Here is a 27348-nt window from a genome sequence, read left to right on the forward strand (position 1 = left end):
ACTCAGCAGCCAATGGACAATCAGTGTCCAAGAATTTCAACATTCCAGTTCAATAGGAACATGGGAATGTATGGCATCAGTGAGGGACCTGGGACCCACATCTCTGCCAGAATGATCTTCTCCCGAATTTGCCAGTCACGTCAGGAAAACAGGGAGAGGATCGCTTGTTATGTGTGGGGGGACTGAGCAGCACATTAGACTGATGCCCAGATGTGTGTAGGCAGCAGCAGGGGCGTTCAGAGAATTAGTGAAAGATTTTTAAAGGTATTTAGGCACTTAATGGGATTTCCAAATGCACCTGAGTGCCTAAACCCATTGAGTACAAAGGCACCTAGGTGCTTTTGGACATTCCACTGGGCCCCCTAAATACCTTTAAAAATCTCGCCTTGAACAGAACTGAATAGACCCACCTGGGCCGGCTTGCAAGAGACAAGAATTCTGATCTGTTGGGTTGGGAGCAGATCAATCACTTACCATTTTCCCCAACACAACCCAAGTCTGCTGACCGCATGGGCATAGAAGCAATTATATTTTTCTCCCCGCCTCTCTCACTCTGTCTTTCTCGGGTTACCTAGATGGTCTCCATCACTGAAAAGCTGCCCTCACTGTGGACCCCTGTGGAAACCCATCTTCTTGACACCTTGCCCTCAGTGCCTCTCAGTAGTCCCCATCCCGGTCACATGCTGACCCCACTGACCTCAGTTGAATACCAAACCCTTAATTTTTTATGTTCTTGTTGACTTCATTCATTATATATAGGTGTGATTGATTTGACATTGATTGACAGTTCTGTTCTAAAGATATTACAGTCAGAAATAGTGTGTATGCAGTAACTGTGTCAGTCTGAGGATACTGGAGAGACAAGGTGGGGGAGGTAATATCTTTTACTTGACACATCTGTTGGCAAGAGAGGCAATCTTTTGAGCTTACCCAGTGTTGTGCAGGTTTCCTTTGAGCATGAGGACTGACAGGTCAGATTTAGAATGATCACTTAGTGAAAAGTGTTCACCCAGGTGTGATGAGGTGTTTTGGGCCATTATCGTTTTCCTGTGTGAGTTCATTGGAGAGAGTTGTGATTGTCTGGTTTCACCCATTTAGTTGCTATTTGGGCATTTAGTGTCCCCCCCACACTTTCTTTCCAACCTATGACTGAAGCATTGTTAATGGGCAACTTCACCTTGAATGATCCCTTAAAATATGTGCTAACTCTAGATGCTAAACTATCAGTTCCATCTTGTATTTAGCTGTGACACTCTAAGTAAGTTTCCCAGACCAGAAGAAGAGCTCTGTGTAAGCATGAAAGCTTGTCTCTTTCATCAACAAAAGGTGGCACAAGAAAAGATATTACATCACGTACCTTTTCTCTCTAGAAATAGTATGAAGCTGTTGTTGCAGAGCAATGTTTGTATTGGAGGTCTTAGGAGTATAGATAGTTATAATTCATTTCTGGATCTGAAACTCAAGTTCTGATACACAGGAAGAGTAGATCGGTTGTGGAACAGGTGCCCAGTTTGATCTAAATAATTATAACTGTAGAACAGCTTCTTTAGCTCTTAAATTTTGAGAATATAGCACTTTTTGAGAAAGAAAAAAGAACCACAATATTATTTGAAAGTTTACAAAATTATTTATATTTGGAAAACAACTCTGTTTTTCTCTTATTGGAGAATTTCATAATTGTTTCCTTTATAACAAAATATCCACCAATTTTACTTTTTCTTTCTTTCTTTCTTTCTTTCTTTCTTTCTTTCTTTCTTTCGAAGTAAATATGGAAACATCAACATCTTTTTTTCCTCTTGACAACAAAAATCTGGAATATGTACGGAAACTTTTTTTAATATTATTTATATATTATCAATGAAACTCTATCCTTTACTGCACTCTATATAAGGATTAACAGAAAAGACAAGCAAGTCCAAGTTGTGTTTTGTTTGTTTTTGTCTTTCTACCTGTGAAGTCAGAGATAGAAACAGAAATAGCATGTATGAAAATTAAAATCACTTCCTTGTGAAAGTAAGGTTTGATCATTCTTAAATCACTTTGATGGAAAGTCACATGACAAATACAGGTAAGGGTTGTATATGTAAAAGGGATAAAAATATAAGCCATAAAGCAAAAGATTGTTCCTAATCACTTCTTGCAATACTCTACAGTAATTTCCTCACCACAACCAGTACATTATTTATGACACTTAATATACTGAACAGCTCTTTTCTCAGAGAAGATATTGATTCCTCATGGATTCCTCATTGGTCAAAATCATTCTTAGAATAATTTCAACCATCAAGTCTCAGTGTCAAAGCCTAAGCTGGTGGAAGGAATTTAGGGAGATGCCCCCATTTCCTCTAGCTGGGGATCTGGTCTATTTACTCGGATGGAGTCATATCGATTGCTTTTCTTCCCTTTATGGAGGTTCTGGCCCTCAGTCTATCACTCATTTGTGAGCACAGTTTCTCATGAGTTCACTGTATGACCACACAATACATTCCACATACCCCATACATCTTCTCTCTGCTATGCTGAATTCAGTTTTTCAACACAAATCGACATTGAAAGGTAAATTATGTATTTATTTCCCTCCTTGAGCACAGCACTTTCCTCATCAGTCTCTTGATGGCCTTCTTCATCTCAGCATTCCTCAGCGTGTAGATCATCGGGTTCAGCATTGGGGTGATTACAGTGTAAATGACTGAGACCACCTTGTCCAGGGTGAACTTCTGGAAGGGTCGAGCATAGATGAAGATGCAGGGTATGAATATTAAACACAACACAGTAATCTGGGTTCCACAGGTCAACAGAGCCTTGTGTTTCCCTTCTGTGAGGTATGTCCTTATCTTGACTAAGATGGTAGCATAGGAAATAAGCAGAATGATGAATATCATTACAAGTAGCACTCCACCATTGAAGACCATCTGCAGTTCGAGCAGGTGAGTCTCGGTACAAGCCAGTTTGATGACCTGTGGAACATCACAGTAGAAATTGTCCAGGACATTTGGCCCACAGAATGGTAACTGGAGGAGCAGTCCAATCTGAACAGCAGAGTGAACCAATCCACCCAGCCATGCCAGTACCACTATCCCCACGAGCACACCAGGGTTCATGATTGTCAAATACCGCAGTGGTTTATAGATGGCCACGTACCGATCGACTGCCATCCCCACAAGGCAAAATGAAATTGCTCCGGCGATGAAGTGGAAGAAGAACATCTGCAGGAAGCACTCATTGAATGAGATGGTTTTACGCTGGCTGAGGAGACCTGCCAGAAATTTTGGAGCATTTACTGATGAGTCGCCAACATCCATGAAAGCCAGGTTGGCCAGCAGGAAGTACATGGGGGTGTGGAGCTGGTGCTCGGTGATCACAGTGATGATGATGGTGAAGTTTCCCAGCCAGGTTGTCAGGTAGACTATGGAGAAGATGATGAAGAGGAATCGCTGCAGCTCAGGACTTTGGGTGAGGCCCAAGAGGACAAATTCTGTCACTGTGGTGGTGAGGTTCTCCTGCTCCATTTATGAACCTCAAAATGCTCCTGCAGAGGGAAGAGTGATGATAATAATCATTATGTAATCCCACTACATGTTACTGACATGAAATGAGCATTAACTGCACCTTAAGAAACATATTGGATTATGAATTTCGTTTGTTTGCTAAATTCTATATAGCTGTCCCCAGCCGCAGTGTTCAGTAACCCTGCTTCAGCAGACACTACAATCTCCACCAGTGAATAGGAGCGATCTGCACACCCAAAGAAGCCTCATACTAACCACCATATCCATTCATCTTCCTGAAGTCCTGATGAGGCACACCACCCATCGTCCACAGATTCCTGGCTGGGCCTAGAGGTTCTGGTTTGGGAAGCAAGTGGATTTGCAGGGAGTGCATTTAGGCGGCGATTCTCAGAATCCAGGGGCTCTCATCTTGGGGATCATAGATGCTAAATCGGAGGGGGATCCTAGCTAGATCCTCACAAGATGGGAGGAGAATTGCAATGGAAAATCTGTGAACCACTGATACATGGGATTCTGTTGCCCAGTTCCTGGCCTTGATATCAGAGGTACTGAACACCTGTAACCCACCTTAACATGATGTTGGTCTTTGGCCTCTTCAAGTGGCTCCAAGAAGAGAAGGAATTTTGTCTAGTTTACTTGAGCAGGACTACCATGTGCTCAACCTCTCTGAAAAATGCCATTGCTTTATTAAGGTGCCTATGAATTCTGGTGCTGAACTTTAGACACTCACATTAAAAAAGTGTGAACTCATAAATGTTTCCAAGTGTGAATCTAGAGTGAAATATTCAGAGTTACTATGGAATAATGGATGCTGAACTCTCATTTAACAGTTTTGAAAATCTTTTGAGGTCGTTGAAAAAAATCACTTTTTCCCAACAAAAAATGTTCAATTAAAATATGTGAGAAATATGTGAGAAAATGATGTGTATGTGGCGGGATGACAATTTCTATTATTTTATTTACATATGAAAAAGGAAGAAATTAAGCATTCCATTAAAAAAGAGAGAAAAGAGATTTTTCCAGATGAAAGTCTGTTTTTTTGGAAAAGCTCAAATTTCTGGGGCTATTTTGTTTGCTTGTTTTTGCCAAAAATGTCAACCAGCCCTAAATATCTCACTATTAAAGCACAGTGTTCTGTTGCTGCGCATGATGAGGGAGAGTGTATTTGTGGGTAACGCATGGATCTTGGATTCTGAGGAGCTGGATTCAATTTCTGTCCTACTTCGGATGCTTTCTGGGACCCTGCCTAATTCATGTCTCCTCCCTATCTGGGAGTTTCAAAGGAGAATAGGTGCAGGAAATCTCACTGAAATTATATCCACAGATCAGGGCATTTCCCTGGGCTTTTTTCAGTCATAACTTCCCAGTTCCAACCTGCCTCAGAGGAAATGTCTTTCACCTCAGAGCGGCATAGAGCCGCTGCCATAGGAAAAGCTTGTTCAGACAGAGCTAGTCTCATGAAGGTCTCAGACAGTTGTACTAAAAGGGTCTGTTCACTCCTCATAATTCACATAAGAGCCTCTAAAAATCCAAATAAATATCAGAAAAGTTGCCCCCCCACCTCTCCCCCCACTGCCCTGCAATCACAACGCCTATCCCTGCTAGTAGTAAATGGCAGCTTTTGCGCAATGAAAGTAATTACCTCACACAGACTGCTGTGTCAGTGATCTCAGAGCTGGCTGCCTCCAAATGACTGAGGATGGCCAGGGGAAGTCACATCTCAGACATGTTCATTGCTCACTGACAGGGGAAGTGGAATTTGATTCCAAAAATGGCACATCCCCAGAAATCTTTTACATGTTCCATATCTGCCCAGGCACTAGGATCAAAGACTTTCTGAAATCCCCCTGAGCTTTACAGGGCTTGATCGAGAATTTGGTTCTCCAGTGATTTGGGGAGCCAGTCCCAAGAGGAATGATTAATAAGTTTCTGAAGTGTTTCATTTGTTTATTTTATTTGTTTATTTCATGTTTATTTTTAGCTATCCAAACTCAACAGGCTTTGAAACTTTTCAGAGTTGTCTGGAGCTGATGCAAGGATTACATTCAGGACACTGCGGATGAACTGGGCCTTTGTCTCACCTCCAAAGCAGCAGAAATCCCAGCACTCATGGGTGCTGCTTTTGGCACTGAGACATCAGTCTGCTCCAGGGGTCAGAGCCAGAGATAGGAATGGGGACTTGTGTGGTGTATGGCAGTTCTAGGAGAGGAGTGAGGTGCAGTGATTAGAACAATCAGGCATGCTCATGCCAAGTCCCTCTCGTCCACTTTAACACATTTGAGCCAAGAGCACGGTTGAAGATCCTGATCATCTGTTGGTGAGCTCTGACTGAAAGGTCAAAGTTCAAATTCGGTCTCCTTTTGGACTTGACTTAGTCAACGGACACTCAGAGTCCAAGAATTTCAACATTCTAGCTGAAAAGGAAGATGGGGGAGGGTTAGCTCAGTGGTTTCAGCATTGGTTTGCTCAACCCAGGGATGTGAGTTCAATCTTTGAGGGGCCCATTTGGGGATTGGTCCTGCTTTGAGCAGGGGGTTGGACTAGGTGATCTCTTGAGGTCCCTAATAATCTGTGATTCTATGGGAACATATGGTGTGAGTGAGGGACCTGGAATCAACATTTCTGCTAGAATGTTCTTCTCCCTGGTTTTGCCAGCCATGTCGGGGACAGCAATGAGGGGATTTCGCCTGGCCATTGTTGCGTGTGTAGGCTAAGCTATTCACCCAATGACTAAGAGCAGCACCTTGAACCAATGTCTGGGTTTATGTTGGCAGCAGCAGAAGGCATTAGAGAATTGGGGCCAGATTCTGAAAGCTATGTAGGCCTCTAGTGGGATTTTCAAAAGCACATGGGTGTCTAATCCCCACTGATTACAAAGATGGTATTGAAAATGATTCTAGGTCGCTAAATAGCTTAAAATTCTGGACCGTAGGTTAGAATAACTGTACGTATCTGCTCTAATTTATTACATAATAGAATTCCACTATGTTGGGTTGGGGGCAACTCATTTCCAGCAAATATCCCCGGATTTTGGAATTGCTTACCATTTTACACAACACAACCCAAATCTGTTGATCTCATGGCCATGGAAGTAGCCATATTTGTATTCCTGCTTCTTTCTTTCTCTCTCAGGTTACCTGGATGATTTCCACCACTGTAATACTGCCCTCAGTGACCCCTCTGCATCCCCGTCTCCTTCACACCCCGCCCTCAGTGACTTCAGTTCAATGCCATTCCTTATCATTCTGCCCTCAGTGTCTCCCGTCCCCTTCTACTGTCATCAATGGTTTTGCACAGGTGACATGAGTTACAAATGAGTTGTCTATTCTTTTGATGTTCCAGCTGGAAGTAACATCCACCCACTGTCCTACTGCTCTGAGGCAGTTGGGTGGGAGATTGGTTGGGTATTACTTAGCCAGATTTCACAGCTGATCAACAATTTACTACTGCAAAGGTATAAAAATAAAGTTGATTGGGAAAGAAATAAAATATTTCACAAAATTGCTGAACAATTTCAAAGCCATTTTTCATTTCAGATGTTGTAAAGAACTTGTATTTTAAAATAAATATTAATAGCATTTTTATCTAAAAATGATGATTTTTTTTTTGGTTTTTCATTTTTTTGCCTACTTCTATCCCTGTTCTCTTTTTTACTTTCTTCTGATTTTCTAAGGAAAATGTTAATAGAGGAGGAGAAAAGAAGGAAGAAAAGTAAAACCTACTCCCCACCCCCCACCAAAAACAAAACAAAACAAACCTTCTCTGGATAATGTATGATAACATTTTTCACTTCATTTTCAAAGTGTCTAAAAAGCCACTTTTAACAGTAACAACATTCCGTAAAAAATGATTGATTGCCTCAGTAAAAGTCAGGATTAGGGATAAAAAAACAAAACAACCAAAGACCTGTAGTTTAACCTGTAAAGCTAGAAATAGAAATGGAAACATATAAAAGAATTAACTCTTATCCTCTATGAAAATAAAGACTCAATTTTATTAACTCATACTGATAACTAGTCATACGGAAAATACAAGTAAGCTGCAAATGTGTATGAGTAAAAAGTCTAAGCCATACAATATTAGAATACCATATTCCTCTCCTGTAATATGTTATAAAATAATATTTATGCTAATTAAGGACACCATTTTTTCAACATATATGAAATTGCATATTGCTCCTTTTGAGAAGAAATTATATGTTTCAGGAATTGAAAGCATTTGTAGAATATTTTTTTTAACCCAAAAATTTCAGAGTCAGAAAATCAGCTGTTTGTGAGCGAAACCATTTTGCATCAGCTGGGGATCTGGCCCACTGACTCCAGTGGATCTGTGTACAGAAGTTAGGGATCTTAGCCACTGATGCCAATGGATCTATAAAGATTTAAACAAGCCTGGGATCTGGCCCATTGACTCCAATGGAGGTACGCTGATCTAAACAAGTGGGCCCCATGAACTTCAATGGAGATTTGTGACCCTGGGTGTGTAATTTATTCATTAACACAATTTCCCATGGGTATGTAGTATGTGTTCTCTTCGATGGGATGCACATTTCGCATGGTGTGTGCATCCACCCTCTGATGTGTTGAGGTTTGGTTTCTAACAGAAATGATCATTCAAAGATAACCGATGTCCTTCGTTTCTTCCATGACAACAGCATGCTGCTCATCAGCCTCTTGATGGCCATTTTCATCTCTGCATTTCTCAGGGTGTAGATCATTGGGTTCAACATTTGGGAGATGACCGTGAAAAAGACGGAGGCTGCCTTGTCCAGGGTGAACTTCTTAAAGGGCCGAGCGTAGATGAAGATGCCAGGAATGAATATTAAACTCACAACCAAGATTTGGGCTCCACAGGTGGACAGAGCCTTGTGTTTTCCTTCTGTGACATGTGTCCTGATCTTGACTAAAATGATGGTGTAGGAAATCAGCAGACTGATAAATAGTATGATGAGGAGCACTCCACCATTGAAGACCATCTGCAGTTCAATCAAGTAGGTGTCAGTGCAGGCCAGTTTGATGACTTGTGGGACATCACAATAAAAATTGTCCAGGATGTTAGGCCCACAGAATGGTAACTGGAGGAGAAGTCCAATTTGAACAGCAGAGTGAGCCAATCCACCTAGCCATGCCAGTACCACTAGCCCCATGCACGTGCCCCGGTTCATAATAATCAAATATCTCAGGCCTGGTCTACACTAGGACTTTAATTCGAATTTATCAGCGTTAATTCGAACTAACCGCTCAACCGTCCACACCAGGAAGCCATTTAATTCGAACTAGAGGGCTCTTTAGTTCGAATTTGGTACTCCACCCCGGCAGGTGGAGTAACGCTAAATTCGCACTTGCTAGCTCGAATTAGGCTTGGTGTGGATGCTAATCGAACTTAGCAGCTCCGGGAGCTATCCCACAGTGCACCACTCTGTTGACGCTCTGGACAGCAGTCCGAGCTTGGATTCTCTGGCCAGCCACACAGGAAATGACCCGCGAAAATTTGAATTCATTTTCCTGTCTGGGCGGTTTGAATCTGACGTTCTGGTTGCACATCGGGGCGAGCTCCGCAGCACCTGCAACGATGCAGAGCTCTCCAGCAGAGGAGTCCGGGCAATCCCAGACTAGAAAGAGGTCCCCAGCATGGACTGACCGGGAAGTCCAGGATCTGATCGCTGTGTGGGGCGAGGAGTCTGTGCTCTCGGAGCTGCGCTCCAACAAGCGGAACGCGAAGACCTTCGAGAAGGTCTCTAAAGCCATGAAAGACAAAGGATACAGCCGGGATGCGATGCAGTGCCGCGTGAAAGTGAAGGACCTAAGACAAGGGTATCAAAAAGTCAGAGCGGCAAACGGACGCTCCGGAGCCCAGCCCCAGACATGCCGCTTCTACGAGGCACTGCATGCCATTCTAGGTGGGTCTGCCACCAGTGCCCCACCAGTGACGGTGGACTCCGAGGACGGAATAGTGTACCGGGACAGTTCCCCCTCCCTGTTCGCCGATGGGGAAGATGAGGAAGGGTCTTTAGAGGACGGCGCAGGCGACATGGAACCCACTCCCGCTTTCCCTGACAGCCAGGATCTCTTCATCACCCTCACAGAGATCCCCTACCAACCCTCCCCGCCCGTTAACCAGGACTCGGAATCAGGGGAAGGATCAGGCGGTAAGTGCAACACACGTATAAACATTTATTTTTTATAACATTGTTATAGAAAAAATAGAAACAGTATTTACAAAATTCTAAATATTAAACTATAATATATATTAAATTATATGAAGAGAAGGTCCACACAAATGGACTTTAAGAAATTCTAAATATTTACAAATTAAAACATTCTAAATATTAAACTATAATATATATTAAACTATATAAAGAGAAGGTCCACACAAATGGGGATAGAAAAATAGTCCTCTAGCGACATTTCTACGAAGGTGTCATTCAGTTCCTCGCAAAGCCTCCGCATGAGGTTCGTCGGAAGAGGTCGCTTGTTGGGCGCTCCGTGGAAGCAGACTCTTCCACGCCAGGACATCCGAATATAGAGTGGAACCATCGCCTCTACTAGCATTGCTGCATATGGTCCTGGTCTGTGCAGTGCGTCCCGTAACATGCGGTCTTTCTGGGCACGAGTGACCCGCCTCAGGGTGATCTCGGTCTGCAAATACTGCATCTAAGTAGGGCAATTAGTGTAGTGTTACTATTGTTAATGGTTTACAATTAGGTTGCATAACAATGACCCTCGCCTAACAGCCACGTGCGAGAGTCCACAGAGAACAAGCATGCATTGATCGTTCCCGTGCGCTGGCGGGAGGGGCTGCTAAAGGCTTATCCTTTCTGCTTTGCACATTGCCTTTAGCAGGAGAGCACAGCTAACCAGTAACTGATAAGCAGTATGTACTGTAAGGCTTACCAGGACTTTGTGCAAGAGGGATGCAGCTATCTTTCCTCGCTTGTGCGCTCTCCAGTGCAATGGCGCCGCCAATGAGAGCGTATTCCGAAATCTCGGACTAGTTCTGAGATCTCCTGAGACTTGGTTCCCTCTTTGGTCTTGTTAACTGAAACTGACTAGACTGTGTTTACTGTTGGCAAACATGTATGTGTTCAAGGAAATCACCTACTTTTTCACATCACACAGCTTCGGCTCCTTCCCGGACTGCCCCGCCATCCCCCTCGCAGAGGCTGGCTCGGATTAGACGCCGAAAGAAAAAGACAAGGGACGACATGTTCCAGGAACTGATGGCCAGCTCCAGAGCGGAGGCGGCAGAGCAGAGACAGTCGAGGGAGAGCCTGTGTCAGCAGCATCGCACACACCTGGAACGGGAGGATAGGTGGCGGCAGGAAGACCAGCAGGCGACTCAAACGCTGCTTGGTCTAATGAGGGAGCAAACGGAGACGCTCCGGCGCCTTGTAGATGTTCTGCAAGACCGCAGTCAGGAGGAGAGAGCCCCCCTGCAGTGCATCTGCAACCGCCCTCCAACGCCAAGAAGTCCTGTCCCCCCCTCACCCAAAGTGACAAGACGGAGGGGCGGTAGGGGCCGTGAGAACTGTCCCTGCACCGCAGCACACCGATAATGTTAGAGACAACTGTCGCGCTGTAAATTTGTACAAGCTCTTTCTTTACAGCATCAACCAGTCCCAACTCCAAGTTCAAACCCCCCACTGTGTATTACATTATTAAAAGCGGTTTGGTGTTACTGACTGTTTCCGTCACGTTTCTGGTGTCAGAAGACTGTCTGTTGTTCTGTGGGGGGGGGGGGGAATTGTAATGTCACTGCATAGCCCACAGTGCCATGCTACAGACTTGGCTGCAGGGTCAACTGCAGGGCACACACAGACTGCAGTCACTAGGCACCAGGGACAGTCTGTGTGGTGTATGCTGCCCCGGGTCTTTCCTTGATGTGTATGCTTGTGCAGGGTCCTGGTGCCTGACATCCCCGAATGTAAAGGCAGGCTTCCCTTCACATGCATTTGGACCGTAGTCACGATCCTCCCCGGTGCCACGAGCCCCAAAAAGAGACCTCATCCAGGGGCAGATACTCACCCTTCCCCCACACCCCTCCCCCCTTCCAACGCCCAAACCCACAGCCGTCATGGTAACCCCTATCCAAGGACAGCACCCCTCGCCCCTTCCTGCAAACCCACCCATCAGTGCACACCTTAACCAGCACAGAATGCTTCCATGTTTCAACGAATAAACAGAAATGCAAAGTCAACGAAAGATTTATTATTAATTACTAAAACATGTCCTTAGTTTTAAAACGTCCTTGGGAAGTGGGGAAAACTTGGTTTATGATCAGGCTCTCTTAAAATCAAGTGGACAGTCACAGGTTACCCTGCTCTGCGAGGAAACTCGCTTTCAAAGCCTCCCTGATGCATATCGCTTCCCGCTGGGATATTCTCTCAGCACGGGTGTCTGGCTGATCGTAAACAGCAGCCAGGCGATTTGCCTCAACCTCCCAAGCGGCCAAAAAGGTCTCGCCCTTGCTCTCACAGAGATTGTGGAGCACACAGCAAGCAGCAATAACTACGGGGATATTCTTTTCGCTGATGTCCGAGCGAGTCAGTAAGGTCCGCCATCTCCCCTTGAGACGTCCGAAAGCACACTCCACCACCATTCTGCACTTGCTCAGCCGGTAGTTGAAGAGTTCCTTTTCAGTGTCCAAGGCGCCTGTATAGGGCTTCATGAGCCAGGGCATTAGCGGGTAGGCCGGGTCCCCGAGGATCACTGTAGGCATCTGCACATCCCCAACCGTTATTTTGTGGTCCGGGAAGAAAGTGCCTGCCTGGAGGCGTCTAAACAGACCAGAGTTCCTGAACACACGCGCATCATGAACCTTGCCCGCCCACCCGACGTTGATGTTGGTAAAACGTCCCCTATGGTCCACCACAGCTTGCAGCACCATTGAAAAGTAGCCCTTTCGGTTAATGTACTCGCTGGCCTGGTGGGCTGGTGCCAGGATAGGGATGTGAGTCCCATCTATAGCCCCACCGCAGTTTGGGAATCCCATCGCGGCGAAGCCATCTATGATGGCCTGGACATTTCCGACAGTCACTACCTTTGAGAGCAGTTGCTCAACGATTGCGTGGGCTACTTGAATGACAGCAATCCCCACGGTAGATTTGCCCACGCCAAAGTGGTTCGCTACTGACCGGTAGCTGTCTGGCGTGGCAAGTTTCCAGAGGGCTATGGCCACTCGCTTCTGCACAGTCAGGGCTGCTCGCATCCTTGTGTCCTGGCGCTTCAGGGCAGGGGACAGCAAGTCACACAGTTCAAGGAAAGTGCCCTTACGCATCCTGAAGTTTCGCAGCCACTCTGTGTCATCCCAGACCTGCAGCACTATGCGGTCCCACCAGTCTGTGCTTGTTTCCCGGGCCCAGAATCGCCGTTCCACACCATGAACTTGACCCATTGCCACCATGATCTCCACTGCCCGGCGTACCCTGCTTTGTGAGAGGTCTGCGCCACTCTCCTCACCGTGCTGCCGGAGCCTCCTCGCCCGGTTTCTCAGCATCTGACTGTGGAAGAGGTGGACGATAATGTGCGAGGAGTTGACAACGGCCATAAGTGCAGCGATGATCGCAGCGGGCTCCATGCTCGCAGTGCTGTGGCGTCCACGCTGTAACCGACCAGAGAAGGGCGCGAACAGATTTCCCGCCGGCGCTTTCAAGGAAGACAGGGAGGGCGGGATTGACGGTTCAATGACGACACATTTTTCCCCCCAGCATGCATTGGGGGGAAATCCCACAATTCAAATGGGCAGCGGGGAGTGCGGGAACTGTGGGATAGGTTCCCACAGTGCACCGCTTCCAAAGTCGAAGCTGGCCCCGTGAATGTGGACTAAGAAGTTCGAATTTGTGTATTTAGTATGGATACACAAATTCGACTTATTAAGGTCGAATCCACAAATTCGACTTAAGTAGATTCGAAATAGTCCTGTAGTGTAGACAAGCCCTCAGTGGCTTATAGATGGCCACGTACCGATCAATGGCCATCCCCACAAGAAAAAACACCATTGCACCCGCGATGAAGTGGAAGAAAAACATCTGGAGGATGCACTCCTCAAAGGAGACTGTTTTATGCTGGGAGAGGAGACCTGAAAGCAGGTGGGGAGCATTGACTGAGGAGTCGCTGACATCTATAAAAGCCAGGTTGGCCAGCAGGAAGTACATGGGGGTGTGGAGTCGGTGGTCGGCAATCACGGTGATGATGATGGTGAAGTTTCCCAGCCAGGTGGTCACGTAGACTACGAAGAAGACCATGAAGAGAAAATACTTCAGATGCTGATTCTGGGTGAGGCCCAAGAGAATAAATTCAGTCACTGTACTGGTGAGGTTCTGCTGCTCCATTTCGTGTCCTTAAACTATACCTGCAAATTGAAGAGAGCTAATAATAATTATATTTTTTCAGCTTCTCTTTAACTTATTGATATTAAATCTATTTTCAATCCACATTAAGAAGCACACTTTGTTTGGGGCTTTTCTTACTAACACAATGTCCTCAGCCTCACTTCAGGAGAACCCTGATTCATCAAACCCAAGTCATCCTACCCTTGCTCACCACAGGATGGGGTGCTGGGAGGGAAGTGGAATAGTCTACTCACTAGAAGAGCTCTCTGCTCACCACAGGGCCCTCCCCGATTCAACTGACTGCCAAATGTTGGTATTCACTGTCAGGGTTTAGATTTTCAACCTCTTTCCTCCTAGTCTCTCACTGCTTTACTTTACCCCACCTTTTCCTACTGTATGGGGAAATTTAAAAGAAGGTGAGAAAGTGTGAAAAAAATGGCATCTCTCACAATTTGCTTTGTGAAGATTAAGAAATGAATCCAAATGAAATGACAAGTTTCACTTTGTTTTGAAATTTTCTAATGGAAAAAAACAGATTTTCATCCAAAAAGCCATTTTCCCGTCAAATACTTTGAGTCTGAGAACCTCCTCCCCCCCTTTTTTTTGGACAGTGACATCTTTTGACAGAAGAAAATTTTGATTCAAAATTAAAGAAAAAAACCTTTTGATTGAAGTTTTCTGATGAAAAATTGAAAAAAATATAATACAAATCAGAATTTTCCCATCCACACTCTCTTGTGAGGTATATGCCAGTTCTAGGAGGGAAGTTTATTGCCAAAGCCTGTGGGGTGATGGCTTCTATTTCTGCCTTGCTGTGAACAGCCTCTGTGACCCTGGATAACTCACACTCTGTCTTGGATTGGGATTCCCAAGAGACAGGAAGATAGTTGGATGTCCAGTTCCCATAGAACTTGATAGGGAGTTGGATACCTGAATTCTTTCAAAAGCTGAGGCTCCCTGCATCTAGTCCCTGTCTCAAAAATGGAGTGACCAATTGTTCCCTACTCTGCAGGAGTGTGAAAGCACCAGCCAATATCTTAGAACTCGTTAGAACAGAAAATAATACAAGGGCTCATTGTGATCTCCCCAACCAAATCTCTCCTTGCTTCTCACCATGGGCTCTGAGCATCCCACCTGCAATAAAAAATAGGTTATCGCAAGTATCATGCTGCACATTTCAAGAGTCAATACCTCCTCTAGCATGCTGTCAGAGTCAGCTGCCTCCAGACAAAGCGAGGAAGCGCTGGGAGAGTCACATTGCTGTTCTGCCAGGCAGGGGAAGTATATCTCATTCCAAAGCCGACACAGCCCCATAAATCTTCCTCTTACTATAGTGTCTGACTCTAGCATCAAAGACTCTCTAATGAAAACCCTCTCAGCTTTCCTGGGCAGGATCAAGAGAGCTGCCTCTTGGGAGACTGAGAGAGTCTGCCACAAGGGGAATCATTAATAAATTCCTGGGGTGGTTCAGTTTGGTTACGTATTGATGTCAGCCACCAAAACTCATAAGTGATCTCTCTCCTGCCATCCGTCACCACCCACTGACAAACAGAGGTTATCAGCCAGCTCTGGATTCCCCTGCTGGGCTGGCAGACACAAGAGGGATATTGGGGATGCATGGAATGAAATGGACTTTTGGGTGGCCTGTGAAGAAGAAGAAATCCCAGGAGCCCCGAGTTTAATTCTCGGCACTGGGAGAGAAATGTGATCACTGGCCCCAGAACCAGGGGGTCCCAGGGGCCATGGTTTTAACAAAAGAAACATGTGATTAAGAAAAAACAGAAAGCGTACAGGGAGTGGAAGATGGGAGGGATCAGCAAAGAAACCTACCTTATTGAGGTCAGAGGGTGTAGGGATGCAGTGAGAAAAGCCAAAAGCCGAGTGGAGATGGACCTTGCGAAGGGAATTAAAACCAATAGTAAAAGGTTTTTTAGTCATATAAATAGGAAGAAAACCAAGAAAGAAGAAGTGGGACCGCTTAAAACTGTAAACGGAGTGGAGATCAAGGATAAGCTAGGCATGGCACAATATCTAAATGAATATTTTGCCTCGGTCTTTAATAATGATAATGAAGGGCTTAGGAATAGTGGCAGAGTGACTGATGGGAATGAAGGTGCGGGGTTGGAAATTACAGTATCTGAGGTAGAAGCCAAACTTGAACAGCTTTACGGTAGTAAATCAGGTGGCCCGGATAATCTTCATCCTAGAATATTAAAGGAATTGGCGAGTGAAATTGCAAGCCCATTAGCGATAATTTTTAATGAATCTCTGAACTCGGGGGTTGTACCGTTTGACTGGAGATTAGCTAATATAGTTCCTATTTTCAAGAAGGGGAAAAAAGGTGACCCGGGTAACTACAGGCCTGTTAGTTTAACATCTGTAGTATGCAAAGTCGTGGAAAAAATATTAAAGGAGAGAGTGGTTACGGACCTTGAGGTCAATGGCAATTGGGACAAATTACAACATGGTTTTACGAAAGGTAGATCGTGTCAAACCAACCTGATCTCCTTCTTTGAGAAAGTAACAGATTTTTTAGACAAGGGAAATGCGGTGGATCTAATATATCTTGATTTCAGTAAGGCGTTTGATACGGTACCGCATGAAGAATTACTGGTTAAATTGGAAAATATGGGGATTGAAATGAAAATCCAGAGGTGGATAAGGAACTGGTTAAAGGGGAGACTGCAGCAGGTCGTATTGAAAGGTGATCTGTTGGGTTGGAGGGAGGTTACCAGTGGAGTTCCTCAAGGTTCGGTTTTGGGTCCGATCTTATTAAATCTATTTATCACTTATCTCGGAATCAAAAGTAGGAGTGGGCTGATAAAGTTTGCGGATGACACGAAGTTGGGAGGTATTGCCTATTCGGAGAAGAATCGGGATATCCTCCAGGGAGATTTGGATGACCTTGTAAACTGGAGTATTAGTAATAGGATGAAATTCAATAGTGAGAAGTGTAAGGTTATGCATTTAGGGATGACTAACAGGAATTTTAGTTATAAGCTGGGGACGCACCAGTTGGAAGTAACAGAAGAGGAGAAGGACCTCGGAGTCCTGGTTTATCGCAGGATGACTATGTGTCGGCAATGTGATGTGGCCGTTAAAAAAGCTAATGCGGTCTTGGGATGCATTAGGCGAGGTATTTCTAGCAGAGATAAGGAGGTGCTTGTCCCGTTATACAAGGCATTGGTGAGACCTCATATGGAGTACTGTGTGCAGTTTTGGTCTCCCATGTTTAAGAAGGATGAATTCAAACTGGAACGGGTACAAAGAAGGGCCACTAGAATGATCCGAGGAATGGAAAGCCTGTCGTATGAAAAGAGACTTGAGGAGCTCGGTTTGTTTTCCTTAACCAAAAGAAGGTTGAGAGGAGATATGATTGCTCTCTTTAAATATATCAGAGGGATAAATACCAGGGAGGGAGAGGAATTATTTCAGCTCAGTACTAATGTGGACATGAGAACAAATGGATATAAATTGGCCGTCGGGAAGTTTAGGCTTGAAATTAGACGAAGGTTTCTAACCATCAGGGGAGTGAAATTCTGGAACAGCCTACCAAGGGAAACAGTGGGGGCGAAGGACCTCTCTGGCTTTAAGATTAAGCTTGATAAGTTTATGGAGGGAATGGTTTGATAGGATAACGTGATTTAGTCAATAGGTCAATAATGTGCCGCCACTGGTAATTAGTACCAAGGGTCAATGTTGGGATATTGAAAGTCTTTTTCCCTAGTGTCTGGCTGGAGAGTCTTGCCCGCATGCTCAGGGTTCAGCTGATCGCCATATTTGGGGTCATGAAGGAATTTTCCTCCAGGGTAGATTGGCAGTGGCCCTGGAGGTTTTTCACCTTCCTCCGCAGCATGGGGCAGGGATCGCTTGCTGGAGGATTATCTGCTACTTGAAGTCTTTAAATCAGGATTTGGGGACTTCAACAGCTGAGTCAAGGGAGAGAATTATTTCAGGAGTGGGTGGGTCAGCTTTTGTGGCCTGCATTTTGCGGGAGGTCAGACTAGATGATCATAATGGTCCCTTCTGATCTTAAGTTCTATGATTCTATGATTCTATGTACATTGTGGGGAAAAAAAGACGATACTGCTAAAAGCCAAGATGCACTGTGAGATTGGGTCAGATGCATTCCTTGGTATCCACTGCTATCTAGGGAGACCATATTTCCCAAAGGGAAAATGAGACACCACACAGGGCCGGCCTGAGCCCCCTGCCCCTTCCCTCCCATGTAAGCCACCCCCGTAGCCCTCCCTGCTTCCTGCCTGTGGGGCCATCCTAAGCTTCCTGCCACCGACCCAGGACCGGCCCAAGGGCCCCCTCTCAACCCCTGTAGGTGTGGCAGCCCAAGACTCCCTGACACCTGCCTGAGTGGAGCTGGCCCGGCCCGAGCTGCTCATTTACTCCTGCCCCCTGCACATTCTTCTGCACCCCACTAGGGGTCGCACCCCACTTTTTTGCTCTTGCCAGATGATGATCAGTGGATCATAAGATGATGATGAGATGATCCTGGGATGACTGGGAGAAACGGGATCAAAATTGCATTAAGTTTACAATTTTTGCTTAATAGATATTGTATTGCTCTGATCTGCTACAGCCTGTGGATGGTGTTTGTTAGGTTTTCTACAAATATAAAAATATATTTTTGATTTTATTTTATTTTTATAAAACAGAAAAAAAATCATTTTATATGGTAGGCCTTACATGGGGACACATTTACCTCCCTTCAAAGTTGTTTGTTTTTATTATAATTTATTTTGCCAACACCTTTTTCCAAGGAGATTTTCAATTTAGAGTTACAATTGCTAAAATACACATCATATGTAAACAAAGATGATTTGATTGTAATGTACAGAATTGTAAGTTACAGTTCGATAATAAAAATGGTGCAGTATTAATAGTGGCGTCTACCCACTAAAATGATAAATGCAAGTGAAGCACAATACATAAAGTGCAAAAATAAAATGCAGTCTGATTTTTAGAACTGAAGTTGTCATATTTTTTCCAATTGTTCGTACTGTAATTATAGGTTAAATATTATAATGTGGCTACGTTTTGTATTCTGGTTATTTGTACTAGGTGTACTCTGTGGGATATTATTTCCATAAGACACAGGCCTAAATAGAATCCATCCCCCCTTCCCATTTCTGAGTATTAAAAAATAGGGAAACATTATTTTTCTCCCTAAGTGTAGGAGGTCGGACTCTGGACACATGCAAGGAGAATACGTGCGGAATAAGAAGCAGCCATTCTTACACACTGACTCTTCAGAGTAGATCACTTTGACAATTAAAAAAAGGCTGCTTCTGTCTGAGGAAAAATAGTTAATTAAAGATAGGGGAGGCTTAATAGTGGGATTTTGAAAGGTACCCAAAGGGATATATAAACCGGGAAATAGTGATTTTAACAATGTTTAAAAAGGGACTGGATAAATTCATGGTGGCTAAGTCCATAAATGACTATTAGCTAGGATGGGTAAGAATGGTGTCCCTAGCCTCTGTTCGTCAGAGGATGGAGATGGATGGCAGGAGAGAGATCACTTGATCATTGCCTGTTAGGTTCACTCCCTATGGGGCACCTGGCATTAGCCAGTGTCGGTAGACAGATACTGGGCTAGATGGACCTTTGGTCTGACCCAGTACGGCCATTCTTATGTTCTTATGTTCTTATGGGGTAGGAAGGTGATTTTACCTCTGTATGCAGCGTAGGTGAAACCAATACCGGAATCCTGCATCTGGTTTTGGGGAGGGTGCAGAACAGAGCCACAAAAGTGATTCATACGCAGGAGAAAATGCTTAACAGCGAGAATCTTCAAGAGCTCAGTATGCTCATATTATGCATTTTTGACAGTGACATGACAGGAAATAATATAAAAGTAAAGTATCAAAGATAGAAATAGAACAGTGCAAAAAACCCCCAAAACAAAACAAAAAAACCCACCCACCCCACGCACATTTCAAATGCAACCAATGTTAACCTTGGGAAGTGTTATGAGCTTCCAAGAACTAGTTGAAATAATGTGCCAGACAAGAATGAATGACTGGGACAAACAACATTTATTTCCCAGGAAATCTCTAAGGGGAGGTGCTGCAAATGTACCAGCTCATGTCATGCAAAAACTCTGCCTCTTAAGCTGCGCCCTGAGGCGGAATCTTTGTCTGCTGATCACCTGTGACAGGAGGACAAAATCAAAGGTTCCAAATACATAAAGGAATAAATAAGCAACTCATATGGTTGCTTGTTCTGAGCTAACAGCTGTTCCCAACTTGTAACCACAGAACCCCCACCGCAGGGGTTCGAAGGACTGATCACCAACCAGATCCCTGGTGGGAGCTGGAGTCAGTCCACTAGGGTAGACAGAGCATGTACCCAGAAGAAAATTTTCTACTGGAGTAGGACCACGTCCTCCCCAAATGATGCTACCCGTGCCAGCAAAGCCCCTCTGAAACAAAATTCCGAAACTTTCCTAAATGGCAATTTCCTCAAACTGAAATTTTTCATAATTTTCGTTTCATGGGAAATTTTGAAAATGTTTGTTTTTGTTCCAGCTTGGAGTTCAGATTAGATGGTTTCTTCAGGCCTTTGGATCTATTATACTAATCTTCCTTCGTTGTGGGCATTCCTGAAGTTCACACTATCTTCTGGTATTCCATCTTCAGGGTGTTCCTACCCTACTGAGATGTTGTTGCCGAGCTCAACCCCTATGTATCAGTTACTGAGGGAACTTAGCAGCTTAAAATAGCACAATATACGAAGGGACAGTTTCTCAGCCAGTTTACTTCAGTCAAGTGTCTGGCCCTCAACTCCCAGTGTTGCAAGTGCTCACTTGAACTAAAGTAAACTCTCCATTAAATATCTGCAGTATGGGCTTGTAGTGAGGCGGCCTGGCTCCCAGCCGCACCTGAGAGGGACGAGCCAGAACAGCCGCCTTAGTGGGTGGAGCCACCGCCGCCTGTCCACGCCCCCCGGAAGTCAAGGGGCAGGACAGGAAGTATAAAGGCCCTGGCCCAGCGCTCAGTTGCAGCCCGCCCGCTGGAGAGGACAGACGCTGGTGCCCGAGCTCCTGCTGAACCAAGCCTGCCCCGAGCCTGGTACACAGAGGAGGAGTCGAGCCCACCTGTGCACCCGTCTCCTGAGGAGCCAATGCTGGTGGACCCCCCTGCCGAATCCACGACGACACAGGTACCAACGTAGGGGGAGATTGGAAGTGGCCCGGGGATAGCCGACCCCAGTCTGGCTGCCGCCGACCCTGAGCCTATGTCAGTGTGTTGCGGCCAGGATCCCCACTGACTGCAGCGGATCCCCGCCGCTGCTAGGGCCCCGGGCTGGGACGCGGTAGAGTGGGTGGGCCCGCGTCCCCCCTGCCACCACCTACTCATTGGTGGCAGTCTCCCCCTCACCCCAACGCCCAGGCTTAGAAGCCTGGACTTACCTGTTTGCTGCTCAGCCCTGCCTGAGGGTCTGAGCCCTGTACCTGTGTTGCTGCCCAGCCCTGAGCCAGGGCTTGGGCTCTACAAACTGAACTGCTGCTCAGCCCTGCCTGAGGGCCTGAGCCCCTGAACTACTTTTTGTTTGCTCAGCCCCTGCCTGAGGGTCTGAGCCCAGGGCTACTGCCTGCTGCCCCGCCCTGACCTAGGGCTCGGGCTTAAAGTACTGTTTGTTTGCTCAGCCCCGGCCTGAAGGTCTGAGCCCAGGACTACTGCCTGTTACCCCACCCTGATCGAGGGCGTGGACTGTAAGACTGAACTGCTACTCAGCCTCCTGTAGTGAGGCGGCCTGGTTCCCAGGCACCCCGAAGGTGAAGAGCGACCCCTCACCTGACAAGGGGGCCCGGACACAGACCCCTACAGGGCTCTATGACACACAGGGTCCGTGCCTCACAATTGAAGCCATGGGGAGCTGAGGGAGTGCCTGTCCTTTCAGGATCACATACTCATACTGAACAACCAGGGAAAGCAAAATCCCAGTAGGAAGGCAGAGTTAAACTATTGCTCACCCTCCCTCCAGTTGTGACAGGCTAAACCATTTTTGCCCTAATCCACAAACAGATGGCAGACTGTAAAACTGGTGATGTTGCAAGTTACAGAACCCAGTTGTCGGTGCCAACCCTGGGAATAAGCTCCTGGACTCTAGACACTCAGGGTATGTCTACACTGCAGAGAACCCTCACATCAGGGAGTCTCAGAGCCTGGTTCTACTGACGTGGGTGTGCGGGGCTCATGTTACAGAGCTAAAAATAGCAGTAGGTACTCTCATTCAGGCCACAGCTTTGCATCTGGAACCCGTCAGTCTCAGCATCTGAGCTCCAGCCCCAATGTAAATCAGGAGTAACTCCACTGGAGTTATACAGTTGCAAGAGAGAGGAGTGTTAGGCTCACAGACTCTGGGGCTTGCCATCATCGACTGGATAGGGCACTGGCCCTGTGTTCAAGAGACCTGGATTCAATTCCTTGTTCCCCTTTAGACAGCCTCTGTAGCCTGGAGAAATCACTTAATCTCTCTGTCATTCAGTTCTCCATTGTAAGGCTAGAGTAATAGTTCCCTATTTCACAGGGGTGTTGTGAGGGTACCATCGATTCACAATTAGAAGGGGCTCATATGGTGCTGAGGACCATATGAGTAGACAGACAGAAGGCTGAATTTGTGATTTAGCTAACAACATGTCCTTGAGAGCCCAGGAGAAGTCTGATGTGTGGATCCCAGCCCAATGCTCAGTCAACTAGACTGGTGCCTATTGTTCATTGCTGATTTCACAACACAGGAGAGCTCCTAGGTTGGCTTGCCCTAGAAAAGGCATTTTAAAAATATGCTGGGTGTTTTCCACTGGTGTGTGGTTTCCAGTCTCCGTGACCCCTGGACAATGGAGTTCACAATTATGACCAGGGAACGGGGCATTGTGGGACAGCTGCTGGAGAACTGCTAGGGTCACACAGTGTCTACACTCGCACTGCATCAACCTCAGTAGGTTAACCAAGGGCTGGTCTACACTGGTGGGGAGGGGGTTTCAAACTAAGAAACGCAACTTCAGCTATGCTATTTGCGTAGCTGAACTCGAAGTATCTTAGTTCGACTTACCTGGCCATCCTCACAGCGGCGAGTCGACTGCTGCAGCTCCCCCATCGATGCTGCTTACTCCTCCTGCTGAGGTGGAGTATGGGCGTCGATTAGCAGATCGATTTATCATGTCCAGACGAGATGCGATAAATCTATCCCCGACACATCGAACACTACCCACCGATCTGGCGGGTAGTATAGATATACCCCAAGACTCAACACCATTTGGAGAGGTGATTTCACTGTTTCACTGTAACGGGGTACTTATGTCAGCCAGAGACAAATTAGAGGGTAGACCCATGCAGAAATAGGTTGATGCCATATGGATTATGTTGACCTAACTTTGTAATGTGGACCAGGACTTAGTTGTCAATGGCTGAACCCCAGTTTGATCCAGGTCAAAATGACTCCTCAAGCCAAGGCAAATTATAATGATGGAAGACATGACTGCTGATTTTAGGGAAAGGAGCCTGCCCATGCTGATACTGGAGCCTAGAAGCAATATCTATCTATCTATCTGCTGTGGATAATCAATACTGCTAAATCTCAGTTCTTAGATAGTTTTTGTAGTAGTATTTTGGAAACTTTTTTTTCTCCTTCCCCTAGGAGAAATGTTTATAACTGGCACCAGAGGACAATGTTATGGAACATACTAATGAGTTGGCTAAAAATACATATGGTGAGCCAGAAAAGAACTGGCTATTTCCCACATGCTTCTTTGCTGCCAGGGGAGATAATTTCAAGCAGCACATAAATTATTCTTGCTCAGCACCGATGCTTCAAATATCTGACTGCTGGAACCCATGATCTTGTCATGTTGGCCAAATGGTGGCTGGATACTGACGCAGATTATGCTATTAGCAGGTTCTCGACTGGTAGCCAAATTTGGCACATCCTGCCAATACATAGTGCTGAGGTTAAGACTAGGGTTATTTTCAGTACAGTAGTGAACAGTTAAATTAGCGAGTCTGTGCTCAGTGGTTCCATAACTCCTACAATGAAGTTGTCTCTCACACAAATTTCCAAGCTTGGAAAATCTGTACAGAAGCCGGTGGTCTGGGTATAGGCAGGAAGAGCGCAGCTGTCGTTAGCCGAAGATGTCCTGAAAGAAGAGAACTGTGCATTCTGGAGTCCATATAGGCTGGATGGGACCTCTCTCCTTTGAGAAAAGACAATAGCGCTAAATGAGGATGATGTGTGGGAGATGAAGTGAGTATTTGTGACTGTCATATTTTGTGTATTTCACGGTTTTGTGGTGTTATTCATATGGGGTGACATCAAGGCATTTTTGTATGGGGCTTGCTTCTCCATTGCCTTGCAACTAGGGTTGCCATTTATTCTTGTGAAAAGTGGGTGTAGAACAACAACAATAATTATTATTTTTATTACCTGGAAACGCCAAACAAGAATGAAGCCCCACTGTGCTCGGCACTGCACAGACATATAGACAAAGCCAGTCCCCACCAAAAATCTTCCAGACTAAATAGAAATGACAGAGAAAGGTTGAGAGGAGACAGAGAGATACAGAGACGGGAAGGAACTGTCACAAGGCCACACAGCAGGCCCATGGTAGAACCGGGAATAGAAAGCCCAGACTCTCGCTAACATTCTCCTTTTGTAGCATTTTGCACACATTTTGCTCTGCTGTAAGTGAGAACACAAGGTGCAATACATGGAGAATGGGAGCCTGAGTCTGGCATGTTGTCCAGGAAATTCCACCTTGTAAAGAGAGCTGTAAACCCAGGACTTGTACCTGGCTGTTGCATTGTAATACTTAACTAGGAATCCTACTGCATTCCCTGGCTAAACCAACAACTTCCTCCTTTGCACCACTCCCACTCCCTCCATGCGTATCAGACTCAGATTTGTTAAATGAAGGGACAGTGCCAAGCTTGTGCAACTTTTCATTCTGGTCATCCTCCTGAATCAATGCACTGATGAGAGACGGATCATCTTCTGGCTCCTGCATTGCCAAGTAAGTTTCATTGACATGGCCAGCTTCTAACTTATAGAACCATGGCAGGCAGCAGGACTGCAGAAGGGTCACAGAGGGCTGGATGTGAAGGGGCCAGAGCTGCAGAGGAGTGACTGAGGATAGAATTTCCCTGGCAAAATGTTCATTAGTGGCAATAATGCATTAATTGGAGAGAATCTCCCTTGGTTTGTGGATTGTTGGTTTTAGTTTTTTCATCTTGTACCTGGAGAATAAAACATCATCTTTATTTTATTTGTGAGCAAGGCAACTTTGAACACTGTCATCAGCTCCATTTGGAGATGCAGCTGAAGACTCAGAGAATGAGGGAGCTCTTTAGATGGTGATGTTACTGGGGTGGGTTGGATTTTCACTTAAGCTGCCTTTATCCCTTGACTTCCATAGGCTTCATTCACACCAGGCTGAGTGAGAGCCCTGTTGAATGAGGAATTACACCACAGAGAAATATGAGCCCCAGTGTTATTCATTTTCTTTTATTTCACACCACAAACCTACATGATGCTTCACAAAACACAGAGTAAAACCCTTTCTAAGCCTTGTAGATCTTAAAATTCTAAGAAACATGGATATTTCACTTTTCTCATTTGAGAGACTAGAAGAGACACTCTTGTCAGATTCTGTAGACCACTGTTTTATTAAGTAGTGTAAAATAATGCCTAATACACAAACATGCCATTCAATAAATGCCATCAGTAGATCTGTTTTTCTCATGCCTTGCACCATGCATTAAGAATTGTTGCATGATGAATGCAAACTGGGTGTAAAATGGTACCAAATCCAAATTCCGTTGTTACTTATATTAATCTCTGGCAACTACTTTATATTCTCTGCGTACAGATGTAAAAATATCTCTTCTCTTTGTTTCTCTTCTCACTTTATCCTGCTTCCCAACACCTATCTCAGCATCTTTGACATAAAATAGATTGCCCATAGAAATGTGTTTAAGCTTCTGACTCTTCTCCATTTGGGGGTATAAAAACCTACTTATTTTTCTCTTTGTTTTGTTTGTTTCAGGTCTTTTTATAGTTCTTTTGCTTTGGATGAATTTTTCAGTGATTGTTTTTTACGGATTGATTTTTCAGGGTAGGTAGGTATGGGGTAGGTATGGTATAGGGCAGAGGTTTTCAAACCTTTTTTCTGGTGACCCAGTTGAAGAAAATTGTTGATGCCCACGACCCAACGGAGCTGAGGATGAGGGGTTTGGGGTGTGGAAGGGGCTCAGGGCTGGGGCAGAGGGTTGGGGTGCGGGAGGGGGTCAGGGCTCTGGGCTGGCGGTGAAGGCTCTGGGATGGGGCTGAGGAGTCTGGGGTGCAGGAAGGTTTGGGAGCAGGGGATTGGTGCTCTCAGGGCTGGGGCAGGGGATTGGGGTGCAGGCTTACCTTTGGTGGCTCCTGGTCAGCGGCACAGCTGGGGTGCAGAGGCAGCTTCCTGACTGTCCTGGCACCATGGACTGCACTGCGCCCTGGAAGAGGCCAGCAGCAGGTCTGGCTCCTAGGTGGAGGTGTACATGCGGGTCCATGCTGCTCTCACCAGCAGGGATCACCTCGCCCAGCTCCCATTGGCTGGGAACTGGCCGTTGGGAGTGCGGAGCCGGTGCTCGGGGCGGGGGCAGCACGCGGAGGCCTGTGGCCCCCCTGCCTAGGGACCTGCTGCTGGCTGCTTCTGGGGTGCAGCATGGTGTCCGAACAGGTAGGGACTAGCCTGCCTTAGCCGGGCAGCACCATCAATGGGACTTTTAATGGCCCAGTTGGTGGTGCTGGCCAGAGCCACCGCGACCGAGTGCCTGACATGTCATGACCCAGTATTGGGTAATGACCTGCAGTTTGAAAACCACTGGTATAGGGCATGCTGTTGCCACAAAGCGTGATGCAGGGAAGAGCAAATCCTGAAATATTATTAAAGATGATGGACAAATAAACAGATTGTCAAAGTGCATAGCAGATTTCGATGGCCAATTCCAATTAATTTTAGCCTGCTTTGAAAATATCAGCCTACGTGTTCAGATCAGATCATCATGTGCTTGGGAGAAAAATAAAATAAAATATGCCTCGTTCCACTTTTGTGATTTAGTTATTTTGCATCGTCATTAACTTCTGCTTCTCTATTTTCATTGTTGTCGTCGTCTTTTTGATAGTTTCATAGATTTCAAAGCCAAATGGGACCATTATGGATCACCTAATCTGGCCTCCTGCATAACACAGGCCAAAGAACCTCATCCAGTGATTCATGTATCAATCCCAATGATCCAATCTTGTTTTAGAGGCTCTTCTCATTCTTTATGTTCTTGTTCTTCATCATTTTTTTCTCCATCCTCTCCTGTATTTTCTCCATTATTATTTACTGTTATCTATTAATTAAACCTCATGTTTCCCTCTGCAATTCTGAGTAAAGTTCTCGATAACATTTGAAAATGTGTTGGTTTCATTATTTTATCGTTCTCTGTCTAGGTAAGGGTCGTAACAGGT

General features: G+C 45.5%; 2 protein-coding genes across 2 annotated transcripts; both read right to left on the reverse strand.

Annotated features, from left to right (window-relative positions):
* Positions 1 to 2561: 2561 nt before the first annotated feature.
* Positions 2562 to 3509, reverse strand: LOC123348801 (olfactory receptor 4D2-like). Its single transcript, XM_044986442.1, has one exon. The coding sequence runs from the start codon at positions 3507 to 3509 to the stop codon at positions 2562 to 2564; it is 948 nt and encodes a 315-aa protein (XP_044842377.1).
* Positions 3510 to 8118: 4609 nt separating this feature from the next.
* Positions 8119 to 13839, reverse strand: LOC123347801 (olfactory receptor 4D1-like). The gene is made up of 2 exons (XM_044984995.1): positions 13440 to 13839; positions 8119 to 8693 (listed from the first exon to the last, which is right to left on the reverse strand). Exons 1-2 carry the CDS (start codon positions 13837 to 13839, stop codon positions 8119 to 8121), a joined length of 975 nt encoding a protein of 324 aa, XP_044840930.1.
* Between the last annotated feature and the right edge of the window lie 13509 nt (positions 13840 to 27348).

Source organism: Mauremys mutica, chromosome 13, assembly GCF_020497125.1.
Source record: "Mauremys mutica isolate MM-2020 ecotype Southern chromosome 13, ASM2049712v1, whole genome shotgun sequence".
Classification (NCBI taxonomy): domain Eukaryota; kingdom Metazoa; phylum Chordata; order Testudines; family Geoemydidae; genus Mauremys; species Mauremys mutica.

Bases quoted from the DNA above. Each gene is read 5' to 3' on its own strand.
- LOC123348801 (XM_044986442.1), bottom strand. From the start codon at position 3,509: ATGGAGCAGGAGAACCTCACCACCACAGTGACAGAATTTGTCCTCTTG.
- LOC123347801 (XM_044984995.1), bottom strand. From the start codon at position 13,839: ATGGAGCAGCAGAACCTCACCAGTACAGTGACTGAATTTATTCTCTTG. The intron at 8,694-13,439 runs GTCTACACTACA...AGTGTAGACCAG, and splicing joins CTATAAGCCACTGAGGGCTT to GCCTGAGATATTTGATTATT.